Genomic DNA, 12,754 nt, shown 5'->3' with positions numbered 1-12,754 from the left:
TCTTGATATCAACAGTATGGGAGTCTTGCACATGTGGATTTTAGACACTTTATATAGGGCGCCCCTTTTCAGTGACATTTGAAATGGTGATATGCGACGTCACTGTGGGCTGGGTCTTTGAAGGAGCCGGTTCGTAACAGTTGTCGGCATTTCATCATGGCTAGCCGTGAAACCTTTAAGGGTGACATAACCCAGCCTACTGGTTCCTTTTGGAGGCCGATTCGCACAGAGAAATCTGTCTTGGTAATATCCAGATTCGATTCAATTGAGTAATTACATCTAGTAGATGGGCTTTGCTCTGTATAGATTACCGTAAGTACATCATGTCCTAAAAGAAATATGAAAGACCCACCTGTATAAAAGAAGATATGCGGTGCTATCTTCCCCTCCCCCATCCAAAGTCGAGATCTTCTCGCGGGTTACCACTGAGACTTTATCATCGTCAAACTTGTACCACTCCTTGTCCCCTCTGGAGCAGACTCGTCTAGCGTCTCCAATGCGGATTTGCGGACCCATCCAATATAGTGGCCACCATCCGCTGAAGCACCTTTGTGGGTGACAATGGCTGCCCCGCAATGATTTTTGAGTTAATATATACTATTGAACGAAGGATTGACAGTTCCCACCGGTCAATTCAAATAAGGCGTGAACGGCTGCCCCAGTGTCCCCGCGAACCTCGGGATCAATGACAGCATCGATGGCGGCTTTCTCCCGTTCTCTTGCAGTGGCTTCGTCTTCGATATCTCCGGGACGAACGAAGGATTGACAGTTCCCACCGGTCAATTCAAATAAGGCGTGAACGGCTGCCCAGTGTCCCCGCGAACCTCGGGATCAATGACAGCATCGATGGCGGCTTTCTCCCGTTCTCTTGCAGTGGCTTCGTCTTCGATATCCCGGGACGTGGTCGTCGACTGCCATGGGCTCTGGTTCTGGATTTTCTCCGCTCGAACCAACATTAGTCTCTGGGGGTGCGCTTCCGGAAGGCTGATTGCTTTATTTTTGAGTTTGCGCCGGGCGCGCCTTCGCTCCAGCCTATCTCCTTCGATTTCTAGTAATTTACGGGTCGCAGGCTGAATTTTTTCGCGAAGTTCGTCCGTTAATAGGTCAAGTGCATCGAATTCAAATGGGAATTTGACTTTACGCTACATGCGCATAAGACTTTATAATGCCACATATAGCTGAATAAAATGGAAACGCACCATAATCTTCGCTTTCTTATTGATATCACGGCGCCAGTAAAATCTCACCATATGGACAGTGAGGTTTGAGGGTAGCCTCGAGATACGAGACGTCTGTTATTTGGCTGTTCGGCCCAGTCGCTCGCTGTGCTTTTCTATCACCTCATCCAACGACTTTTTCAAGGTAATGTATGCTAGAGCCGGATTGAATTGTTCGCAAACCTCTTTGATCCCACTGTGCATATATTCGTAGATGAGTGATATTGCAGTTGATTTTTAGCATTTCTTCGACAGATACACTCTCTGGTTCTTCTGTATCTTCAACTGATTTCAACCTGAATAACCTCATGTCAATATTGAACTGAGATAAAACATACTTACACTTTTCGCATTTCGCCCACCATGTACTGTTCGATGAATGATTTGCTTGCTGACCCAGAACCGTTGGTTAAGCCAGGAACTTGTGTCTTCATAGCACTGATCATTTGGCTCCAACACTCTTCAGCGTCTGAATAAATGCGTTGGTAAAATGCCTCTCGGGAATGAGAACATGCATATACCTTGTTGTGCATAATGTCCAGCGTTCGTTTGTTCTGCAAATTGCGGAAATACGGCCCGCAGATTCTGGACCCCAGTGCTTAGAATTTATTGTTAATTTTTTCTAGTCCATTTTACTCACTGTCAGCAGGATAAGAGGCGGGAACCCCTCTGTTGTCTTTCCCATTGCCTTATAGGTCTCTCGTAAGGCCATGGCAAGGCGATGCTGAGCAGTGGTGGGGGTTCCAGTAACTCTAATAAATAGGTGAGGGAAGTGAAATATTCACGAAGGCATTGTCTTACGGATCCAGTGCGGTTTGTAGTTCGGGTATCGCTCGGAGAGCTTGTACTGTAGAATTCATGTAACAAGTGTTTCCGAGACTAGAATAACATGAAATATGCTCAAATACAATGACGGAATGAACACTCACTTTTGCAAACCGACGGGTGTTTTTGACTAGCCACAATTAGATAGATTCTAGACGCAGAAAACAAGTACGTACTACACTAGCAAGTTCTCGTTCGTCCATATCTGCGAAAAAGTCAATCTAATCCAGTAGAATGCGGAAAATGTCAAGCACCTTAAGAACTGTACCGGAGTTGAGGGTGGTTTAGGCAGAGGCCCAGCCGTCCCAATCACAGTAAACGTTTGTCCCTATAGACGGGTTGTGGTCCTTTAGATCTTCTCCTGTTAGCCTAGGCCACTTCACTCACGGCCTTTGGATTCACACCTTCCAACTGCTATCATCCTATGTAACCATTTGTGTTCAGTCGAATATTCAATCCGGACATTCGATTCGTATCTACCTTTAATAAAGCACCTTTGATCATAACCTTCATTCGGTCGACCGGAACCCCGGTCACTTGATAGATTGCTTCTTTGAAAACCGAAGGAGGTTGCTCGGGATCAAGCTGTAGGCTTGTGTTTGCCCCATGCTTTATATGAACGGTAAATGCAGACATGGTGGTGGGAATCAAAGAGCTGCCGCAAACGACGCGTACCCCAAGCGCTTACAAGATCGGCCGCACGTGATGTAGCGGGTTAGCCGCCAACAGATACCTTTGGCAATCAACCATCTCAAACTCCGGACCTGGCTAATTTAGTCCATTGAAGAATCGCAGAAAATAGAAATCCATAAAAATTGATCCAGTTGGCTAGTGAGCAGCTATGTCCATAGCGGTTCTCCAAAACGAAACCACATTGATTACGTCCAGAAGCTTGGCAAGGTAAGTATCCACTGCATTTACTTCGGGCATAGATCGAACGCCACCAGAATCAAAACTTAGCATATTATCTTACTTCACACTTGCGGCTCAATGCTATATATTGGGGGTTTAATGCAATATCGATCATGGGTCAACCCACAGCATTGGATAGAGATGAGATGTAGAGTTCGTTATGTCCTGCTGGAATGAGAAAGAAGGTGTGTGGTATATCAGTGCATTGCTATGGCTTAGCCCATAAACTCTGTGCAAGGCGGCTTTGGCACTTTTCCGGGCCATGACGCCCATGTGCTTTCAACACTCTCTGCCATTCAGATCCTGGTCATGCAAACGCTACCGACAAGCTCGATAAACCTAGGATAACGGACTGTAAGGGAGCCCAAACAGTAATCCAGCACTCTGAATGCTATAAACTCATTTGATTTTAGATATACTATCTTTGCAATCGCCTGACGGATCATTTGCAGGCGATCGTGGGAGAAATTGACACGAGGTTCAGTCTTTGTGCTTCGATGGCCTTATCACTTCTCGGATCATTATCCAAACTCGATATTGAGAAGACTGTTGGGTACATACGAAAGTGTAGGAACTTCGATGGTGGCTTTGGCCCTTGCGAAGGCGGCGAAGCCATGCTGCTCAAGGTCAATAGTCGATTTCGTTTAGGTAAAGCGAACTATGCTTGCTAACTCAATTAATCTAGTCTATGTTTGTCTGGGAACGCTCGCTATATTAGACAAATTAGATGAGGTTGACCAGTCGACGCTGGGCTGGTGGCTTGCCGAACGTCAGTTACCGAATGGAGGGCTGAATGGGCGACCAGAGAAACTAGAGGATGTCAGTGCTCAATATACGCCAGGACTAAATCTAACTTAATATCCTAGGTATGCTATAGCTTTTGGGTTCTATCATCACTCGCAATTATTCGCAGACTTCATTGGATTGATTCTGAGGCATTAACAAAGTTCATCCTGTCCGCTCAAGTATCACTTTTCACATTCTAGCGGGACTTCTCTAAAGCTAACATTTCTCACAGGATCCAGAGAGTGGTGGGATAGCGGATCGACCAGGTGATATGGCCGATGTATTCCACACCGTCTTTGGGGTGGCTGGTGCGCAGTGCAATCAAACCTTGGCATTCGAGAGGGCTGACTGGTTTTCCATAGGATTATCATTGCTCGGCTATCCTGGCCTTGTGGACCTTGATCCGGTGTATTGCATGCCCGCTGCAATTATTGAGAAGCTCGGCCTGCGTAAAGATTGGCGTGCATTGCCCAGGCGCTCCTGAATGGCACTTTGGTTCATCATTGAGCTCGGTAAAGCAAGTGATGTAGTGATTGGGTGACTTGCATTCTCAAATTTACTATTGACTGGCGCCTCGTTGCGGAAACCATCAGATCCAAAGAAAACCGTCCATAGTACTCTACTTCCCCAGAAAACTGACTGTAACTACTACCTGTCCGACTGCAAGACTCGCAAAAGATTTTCACCTGGGGAATGGGACACTAGCTGAGTCGGGTAAAAGGCATGATGTTAAATTGAAAATGCATAGATGCTCATAGGTGGACTGTAACAACGCATATAGGCCTTATGGGGGCTGATTAATAGAAATATGTATCAGAAAAACAGGAGGCATTGAAACCATAAGAAGACTATATCTCCACGAAGGAAGAGCTGAAAACTCCAGCAACAGATGGTTATAGGATGGGGTAGAACTAGGCGTCAATGCGCTGAGATACCGACTGGTACTTCGTGCGAGGTCATCACACGGATTTTAACGCAAAGGCAAACACCCACAGCAGTCATAGTGTTTTTGCGACGCTAAGAGACAGCATCTACTGGGTTCCGAACGGTAGAATGGAAACAACCTAATGAGTATGCTGGGGCACGGCACACCATATATTTCTTATTGCACTTACCCTTCAGGACGCTGAAAGCTACCTCGAAAACTTGAATAATATATAATGCATCCCAATAAGCCAAAGAAATAATGACAGACAAGGATTACGACGATAATGAGTGTGTGGTAACCCTTTCTGCCCGTGGGCAGTGGCCTAAGTTCTGGAATACTATCTTCTATTTGTGTGTTGCCAACCCCCGGGAATCCAGCAAGGGATCCTATCAGCGATTGTCTCTCCGATTCTGTCATGAATACTGTCTTTAGAAGTGGGAATGAAAAGATACACGTTAACTTGAGGATATATGTAAAGGATCCGGACTGATTGCCCATCTTTTTCTATCTACAACTCCAGAATTTTACTAGCTCCGTGGAAGTGTAGATGTCGTCATGTTAGTCATCATAATCACAACAACATGAATATTTTCGCTTACGGATTTGGTGGTAGTTCCGCGCCTTGCGCCTAATTTGTTGAGATACTTTTACATATACGCGAACATGAACATAGAGCACGCACGGTGGGGAATCATCACTGGTTTATTACCCTGCTGTCGCTTTACTTCACAATCAAATTTTCAAAATCGCTCAATTATCACTGGCATAAATCATTCATTCTGTAAGAATTTGATGCAGCGAAATACAGATATGGAAAGGCGATGATGACGGGTTTCAATTGATACAAAATCTTCAACAGCAGAAAAGACAGAAGAGAACACCACCCGCTTAGAGCTTGTCGTAGTAGGTGTCCAGGGGTGGAATGTCGGGCTGGGGTGGGGGAGGAATTAGCTTAATCATAGATCAAATAGGACTGAGAACATACCTTGAGACCCTTGCGCGTGCGGATGTTTCGGGCAAGTTCTTCAATCCTGCTGCCCTTGTCGAGAGGAGATCCGTTCATCAATTCCCAGTGGTCAAAGACGGCCTGAGGGAATGCTTGGCCTGCAGTGTGACTGCGGAGTTCGCCGTTGAAACCGAAGGATTCCATGACAGGCAGATAGGCCTTGACTGTGAACATGGGGGTTCCCGGACGTTGCTCTTCGGAGAAGACCTGGCCACGACGCTTGTTAAGCACAGAGTAAATACCACCAATTGCGTTCTCCGGGCATTGAATCTCAACAAGGTAAACGGGCTCCTGGAATCCAGGGGTGGCGAGCAAGCATGCAGCATAGGTGACACGACGGCAGGTGGGGATGATTTGTCCTCCACCACGGTGAATAGCATCAGCGTGGAGCTAGATTCGCCGTTAGTGTTGTTCTGTGAAACAAACCCAAGCAACTTACAGTGACATCAAGAACATTCACACGAACGCCACGCATGTTCTCCTCAGCGCATACACCTTCCTTGGTGGCCCACTGGAATGCAGCAACACAAGAATCCTTGATTTCATTGAGGTATTGCACACCCTTGGTGACATCAACCAATAGGTTAGGGCCGGTGGTATCAGGACCGAAGCACCAGATCTTGCGGGCGTCAGTGACGTCCCAGCCGTACTCGTCTGCGAGGATACGAGCACGGATCTTGAAATCGTCACGAGGATTGATCTTTCCGGTTTCGATAGCTTTGGTAACCTCATCATCCAGAGGCATAGCCTTGGCATAGAGACGGTTGTGCTTATTTTGTGACTTGGAGAGCGCAACAATCGAGGACTCGGCCTTGACGGTCTCACGGTACCCAACGACAGGGTCGGACTTCTTTAAAGGAACACCAGCGTGATCTTCCTCAAGATCCTATAATAGTTATATGAGAATTCACAGTTTTATTATACCACTGAAGAAAGCTCGTACCTTCAAGCAAATTTCCAAGTGGAGCTCACCAGCACCGGCAACAATATGTTCTCCAGACTCGGCGATCCATGCTTGAACGCAAGGATCGGACTTGGTCAGACGCTTGAGACCTTCGACAAGTTTGGGCAAATCGGATGCGTTCTTGACTTCGACAGCAACTTGCACGACAGGTGATACAGAGAACTTCATGACCTTCATGTTGTGGGCAGTCTCGCTGGTAGTAAGGGTACCGGACTTGAGCAAGAACTGGTCGATACCGACGAGCCCAACGATGTTACCAGCAGGGCAGTCCTCGATAGGTTCAATGTAACGACCCATCATGAGAACGGTGCGTTGTACGCTCTTGACGAATAGATCGTCCTTCTTTCCAGGAACGTAGTTCGGGCCCTGGATACGGATCTTAGGGCCGGAGCGCACGGTACCAGAGAAGACACGACCGAAGGCGTAGAAGCGACCCTTATCGGAAGTTGGCACCATCTTGGAGACGTAGAGAACGAGGGGAGCGGTGGGGTTGCAATCACGGATACCGATGGCAGACTCATCGTCCATAGGGCCCTCGTAGAGAGTCTCGACACGATAGCGTTGAGCGGTTGCGGGGGAAGGAAGGTTGATGACAATCATCTCCAAGAGAGAGTCACCAGCGGGCAAGAACTTGCGCATGACAACCTTAAGGAGAGCTTTGCCCTCAAGGTCGCGCTCTTCTGGAGCGAGCTTAACCTCCAACTTTTCAAGCATAGGGGTGATTGTCTCCTTCTTGTAGTTCATGACGGCATCGAAGATCTTGAAGATAGGATCGAGAACGAACATGTTGAAGGCGCGCTCAAGGGGCTTGCCGTCCGCATCAGTGTTCTTGGTCGACCATTTCTTGGTGGCGGGGTTGAAGAAGTTGTCTCCCCAGAGTTTGGCCATCATCTTATCTTTGTCCACACCGAACTTCTTGGAATAACGACCGGCAAATTGACGCAAGCTGAATGCCCATCCGTGGAGACCCGAACCGAAAGAAACGGTGCCTTTGTCGGGGTAGACTTGAACGTCACCGAGAGCAGCATCGTGGTAAGTGGAGATGATGACGTTGACGGACTCGATGGTACGGGAGAATGATTGGAAGAGGTCCTCCTTCGACACCTGGAGCTCGAGGAGCGCACGGTCGACCTTGTTGATGATAACAACGGGCTTGATACGCTCGGTAAGAGCCTGACGCAGCACGGTCTCGGTTTGCACGCAAACACCTTCAACACAGTCGACCACGACGAGCGCACCGTCGGTGACACGGAGAGCAGCAGTAACTTCCGAAGAGAAATCGACGTGACCAGGCGAGTCGATCAAGTTGATCAAGAACTCATTTCCTATAGTGAACCTGCATCAATAACGTGCTAAAACAAATTAAAACACTAGTTACCTTCGGTCTTCTGCTTAATGGCGCCGAGATCTTCCTTGTCAACCTCGAAGTACATGGAGATGGCAGTAGACTTGATGGTAATACCACGCTCCTTCTCGTCGTCTCTAGTATCGGTGAAACGCATATCACCAGCGTTCTTGGCAGCAATAATACCAGCCTTGGAGACCAGGGAATCCGTGAGCGTCGACTTTCCGTGATCGACTGATTAAATACAATAAGTTCATGTATTATAGGTTTAATCACGAAAACGTACCATGGGCAATAACACTCATGTTCCGGATATTGGTGGGCCGGTCCATGAGCTGCCGGATCTGGTCTAAACGAGGGTAAATGCGTCAGGAACCATTATCATCAAAGCGTCCGATCGTCTCTGGTGAACGACCTGGACTTCCGGAGAGAAATGAACCGATATACTTACCGACGGTAAAGTTGCTATGTGGCAAGGTGCACAGTGGTCAGCACAAAAATTTTCGAGAGGAGCAGGAGGGGAATGAATATAAGAATGGCCTACTCACACCATGGCGAAAACTCTTCAAATATTTAGTTCAAGTGTTTTGTTTTGTTCTATCGCTGGTGCGCCAGGCAGAGCAACAGCGGTGGTGGGCAAGGGCAGCCGCAAGCTGGAGAAACTTTCTGTGGATACGATCGCCTTGATAAGCATCGGATGAGGTGCATTCTGATTCCGATCATCCCCGGTCACAAGACCTCGGATGGGGTCACGGCCTCGGGCCACCGAAGCAAAATAAACAAGCAGAATGAGAATATATGCGATGTGATAGATCCTCTGAAGCGATAGTTCATTAAGTCTGGTCCTAAAGGTTCAGCGCAATGATAATATTAATTCCCACTATGAAAACCCGAACCGACCGACTACCACCTCATGAAGGCTCTCAGTATCGCATGAAACACCTCGTTCATCTGCGATTTGCTAATGCCTATTCCAGATTCTAAACGTAACTCCTGTGAGTCAAACACCCATATACTTCGGGATAGTGATTGGATTTTGGAATAGATTTGGAGCTGAATTCCGGTTCGAGTATCAAGAAATTCCATATCCCGCTGGTCAGAGTAATATCTAGGAATGGTACAAATTACTCAACCGATGACAAGTATATGTGCTGATACTTATTACTCTAAACATTATTTCGAATATAAAGCATTCGACAGAACCTTGGACATTATGTTGATGAAAATATTGCTGGCCCAAACCAAATGCCATTGAGATTTGGCCGGAATCTCTGGGTCCACTGAAGAGCATCCGAAGTTTCCTAGTCACATACCCGTCACGCGGAACCGAAGCTTTGTAGTATGAATCATACAGAATGATTCAGTCGCCTGGCGCTTATTATTACACACGAATCAAACACCGTAAAATGACATGTGGCCCTTCGAGCTCATTCATGCGCTTTCACCGGTCTTTCTCTTGTGGCTATGGATAGGAAGTACCTCCCATTGTCGGCGACGTAGTGCCGCAAGTGTCAGTTTGGATGCCCCTTTCTCGAACCAGCCAATCGGGACCTCGAGTACACGCACAGGGCGCCCCAGCTCGGTACTATCATCTGTGTCATCTTCCCCACCGACTCGTTCCTCTTCCATCACTTCATCATCACGCAGCGCAAAATCTGACGCAGACGTATCATCGTGCCCAAATGCGGTGGCGATAGGTGCCACGGATGGGCCTGAAATGAGCGCTTGCGGTTTGGAGAGCGAGGCACCAATGGTTGACATCATCGCCATTGTGTTTTCTAAGAACGAAGGTGGTTTGCGTAAGGGAATAGCACTAAGTATGTAATCCCTCGAGCGCCAAGCGTTCGTCGGATCGCGTGCATCGGGAGGTGGGTAATTTGGATCGCAGGCAAAGGTTGCCCGAATCAATTTGGACGAGGGAACATAGGTTATTCGAGGAAGGGGATGAGATTCAGAATTGGGAAATGGTAGAATAAATGGCTTGCGGTGCCTTAGTACCAGATGACCATCTGAATGGATGTTGGAGTTAGTGCGTATAACACACAGCAACCCCACCAACCTTGAATATCCACAGCGTGCCCAGATGACTTTGAGCATAACGCTCCAGTATGGTCTAAAAAAAACCTAAATTAAAGTTAGATCTGTTCCACATACGTTGTATATCGCTGGTTACCTGGTTATCTGCCAATGGACTTCGCATTGCTGAAGAGTTGCGAGATTAGGAAATATCGCACAGATTTAATCCGGTATCCTACTCACGCATAACCATACTGTTCTCCTTTTGCGTCCATAACACAATGGGAGTTCCATCCGCTGTTGAGCTTGTCGCTACGTCCAAGAGACGCCCATTCTCGCAGTTCGTGATAGTGAAATAACCCGAAGGGAATCCAGAAGGCGTTGTTTTTTCGGACATGAAGTTGGTTTCATATGGAGGTGGTTCATTACCGGTTATCATGGTATTATCTTCTGTGCCGTGTTCTCTGTGGAGCGATTGGTTGTACAAGTGGAGGATTGGTGGAGGTGTGTGTCAGCCGCGTCACGTTGTGGTACATACTATCACCAAAGCTCACGTGGTTGCGGTTACACATCTATGTTAATTACTCACAATTGAGTGATTATAAACGCACCAACCAGAGACCTCTTTGGAGGTACTCACGAATATAATTTGGGAGACTTATTCTGACAAGATTCTACGATAGATGCCACTGCTGTAAATGAGGAACTTCTTCTCCCCACTCGTGCGATTCTGGCTCATTTCAGTATCTCTGCATGAGTTTCTCTTTCAGGCCATTTCGGCTCGTAAACTGCCTCGTGTTGACCTCGCCTTGATGATCAACCAGAGGATATCACCTCCTCATTGTAGATCAGAAGGAGCGCATCTTCATAACTTATGAGCAGATGGCCAAGTCAGTAAAGGATTGGAGTCCGCACTAACAAATCAACATTACGATTTGCTGGCGCCCAGGTCCGGCAATGCCGTTTGTTTGGACAACTGCAAGGTTAGAGCGCGTGGCAGGTCATCAGTTCTCGTTGTATTTCGTACCTACAAGGCGCGGAAAGAGGCCAAGAGCATGTTCTACACGTTCCCCACAACCTAAACGAAATGATGGCGTAGTTTCATTATCCTATTTAGCGACAAGTCTCATCATGCAGCGCATTGCGAATCGATGACACCTGTGTGGATTGCGCTCGACCGTGTCCACGGATGCTTTTGTCTAATACAGTATAGATGCGACGAACGCGGTGCTGCCTTCCCAAGCCACTGAATGAACTGTAAAACCCGGCCAATGATCATTGCTCCGATCTCGGTGCGACACTAAGTGCTCCGGAAAGAGGTCCCAGTCAGCAACTGCACAACTTCGTGACAAATGGGGTATCGTGCCATAAACCGTGCGATATGTGTGAAAAGGTATCCAGGTACATGTTCCTTAATGAACACTATCCTCGACAGGAGGCCGATGTTTTGCCCAATAATCTTGCGCTCGGAGGCAGCTCGATAAGGTGAATTGGTACTGACATCGAACGTAATCTTTGGGAAATAACTTCAGCAAAACGGCAACCCCCGAAGGTAACATACATCCCCCATGCGATCTACATCATACTTAAGAAGGCAATGTTTCGCGCAGGCCTTGGTATCTTCCAAACTCGGCTTACCGTCTAAACATCCGCTGTCAACCAAATTGGGTGTGGATGATACGTTGACATCCGTTGGGCTTGCTTGGGCCACTTTGGCCTCGGGGACAGTCGGGTAAACAATATGAAGTGTGGCGTAAGTCTACCTAAATGCACCATCTGGGTCGCACCGATTTATACATTTGATAAACGCAGCCCACCTTGAAGTGATCATGTGGCCGAGTCGGATGTGCTTGTGCACATTCGGTGAACTCTTTCGGGCGCTGGTCCGTTTTTGGTTTGATGATTGACTGGATCAGAACTTGTTAGGCTGAGCGCTTGAGCCTGGAATTTTTCTTCCGGGTACAATTTGCCCAAACCCAAGGCAATGTGGGTAAACGATGGTGGTGATATATCTGGCCCTTGCTTACATCGATCGCTGAGAATTCGGGTGTTCTACTTGGGCATGGATCTCATGGACAACATCTGATACTATATCAGATCGCACGGAGCACATGCGCAACTCCGCGCGTAAATTACCTCGGCTTTGTGGCAGGATCGAGGGGAGAGGAGTGAGCGAACATGAGAGTTTTGAAGATAGATAACTTGTCTTGATCCTATCACGGATTAGTGTCTCGAAGGAGAAACGGCGTGCCGTTTGTGATATTTTCAAGCTTGTCAAATATTGACCCCGTTACAAGAGATGCTGCGATACACCAAAAAATCGGTTGTCAATTACTATTTCAAGTCGGAAGTAAGCTGGTTCGTGTGAACGACCCTCTGGAGTGTGAGTACTTTTCTATCCAGAAAGGTTTGGTTCACATGTAGATTATGCAGAGGTTGTGATACAATTCATCGAAGCTCAGATTTAGTTCCTGATCTCAAGGCCCTTCAATTCTAACAAAGACGTTAACGCATGCAATTAACGGTCATATAATTATTATAATTAACTACATTCCCAATTCCGAGGTTAGCTACACCGCCTCCGGAAGTTTTAAAGTACTAGCTGTCTCGTAATCAAAGTAAATAAGGATATGATAGGCTACATAGTAATCTTGACCAAAAACATTAATCACACATACGCCAAGTAATACGGCAGGTTGAGTGCCTGATTTTGCTAACTAACTGAAGTACGACAACATGATCTGCACACACATGC

The 12,754-nt window shown here is 47.1% G+C and overlaps 4 protein-coding genes across 4 annotated transcripts; 1 reads left to right on the top strand and 3 right to left on the bottom strand.

Moving 5' to 3' along the window:
- Positions 1-279: 279 nt before the first annotated feature.
- On the bottom strand, positions 280-2,678 carry RhiXN_11452 (ubiquitin carboxyl-terminal hydrolase; the record flags this gene model as incomplete). Its single annotated transcript, XM_043331267.1, has 16 exons — positions 280-298; positions 353-459; positions 513-565; positions 627-718; positions 802-1,142; positions 1,200-1,292; positions 1,341-1,413; positions 1,560-1,686; positions 1,739-1,802; positions 1,858-1,969; positions 2,019-2,096; positions 2,147-2,172; positions 2,219-2,263; positions 2,311-2,370; positions 2,430-2,456; positions 2,523-2,678. The coding sequence occupies 16 exons, from the start codon at positions 2,676-2,678 to the stop codon at positions 280-282; spliced, it is 1,473 nt and encodes a 490-aa protein (XP_043184777.1).
- A 773-nt stretch (positions 2,679-3,451) lies between these two features.
- On the top strand, positions 3,452-4,224 carry RhiXN_11451 (terpenoid cyclase; the record flags this gene model as incomplete). Its single annotated transcript, XM_043331266.1, has 5 exons — positions 3,452-3,587; positions 3,640-3,773; positions 3,821-3,919; positions 3,973-4,048; positions 4,103-4,224. 5 exons carry the CDS (start codon positions 3,452-3,454, stop codon positions 4,222-4,224), a joined length of 567 nt encoding a protein of 188 aa, XP_043184776.1.
- A 1,332-nt stretch (positions 4,225-5,556) lies between these two features.
- RhiXN_11450 (Elongation factor Tu GTP binding domain) lies at positions 5,557-8,315 on the bottom strand (the record flags this gene model as incomplete). Its single annotated transcript, XM_043331265.1, has 6 exons — positions 5,557-5,598; positions 5,654-6,064; positions 6,114-6,560; positions 6,618-7,963; positions 8,017-8,217; positions 8,270-8,315. 6 exons carry the CDS (start codon positions 8,313-8,315, stop codon positions 5,557-5,559), a joined length of 2,493 nt encoding a protein of 830 aa, XP_043184775.1.
- A 1,099-nt stretch (positions 8,316-9,414) lies between these two features.
- On the bottom strand, positions 9,415-10,438 carry RhiXN_11449 (ricin-type beta-trefoil lectin domain protein; the record flags this gene model as incomplete). The annotated part of the gene is made up of 4 exons (XM_043331264.1): positions 9,415-9,992; positions 10,039-10,096; positions 10,157-10,185; positions 10,243-10,438. 4 exons carry the CDS (start codon positions 10,436-10,438, stop codon positions 9,415-9,417), a joined length of 861 nt encoding a protein of 286 aa, XP_043184774.1.
- Positions 10,439-12,754: the final 2,316 nt, after the last annotated feature.

Source organism: Rhizoctonia solani, chromosome 12, assembly GCF_016906535.1.
Source record: "Rhizoctonia solani chromosome 12, complete sequence".
In the NCBI taxonomy this organism is placed as follows: Eukaryota; Fungi; Basidiomycota; class Agaricomycetes; order Cantharellales; family Ceratobasidiaceae; genus Rhizoctonia; species Rhizoctonia solani.
The sequence above is the reverse complement of the archived record's forward strand: the minus strand, read 5'-3'. Positions and strand labels throughout refer to the sequence as shown.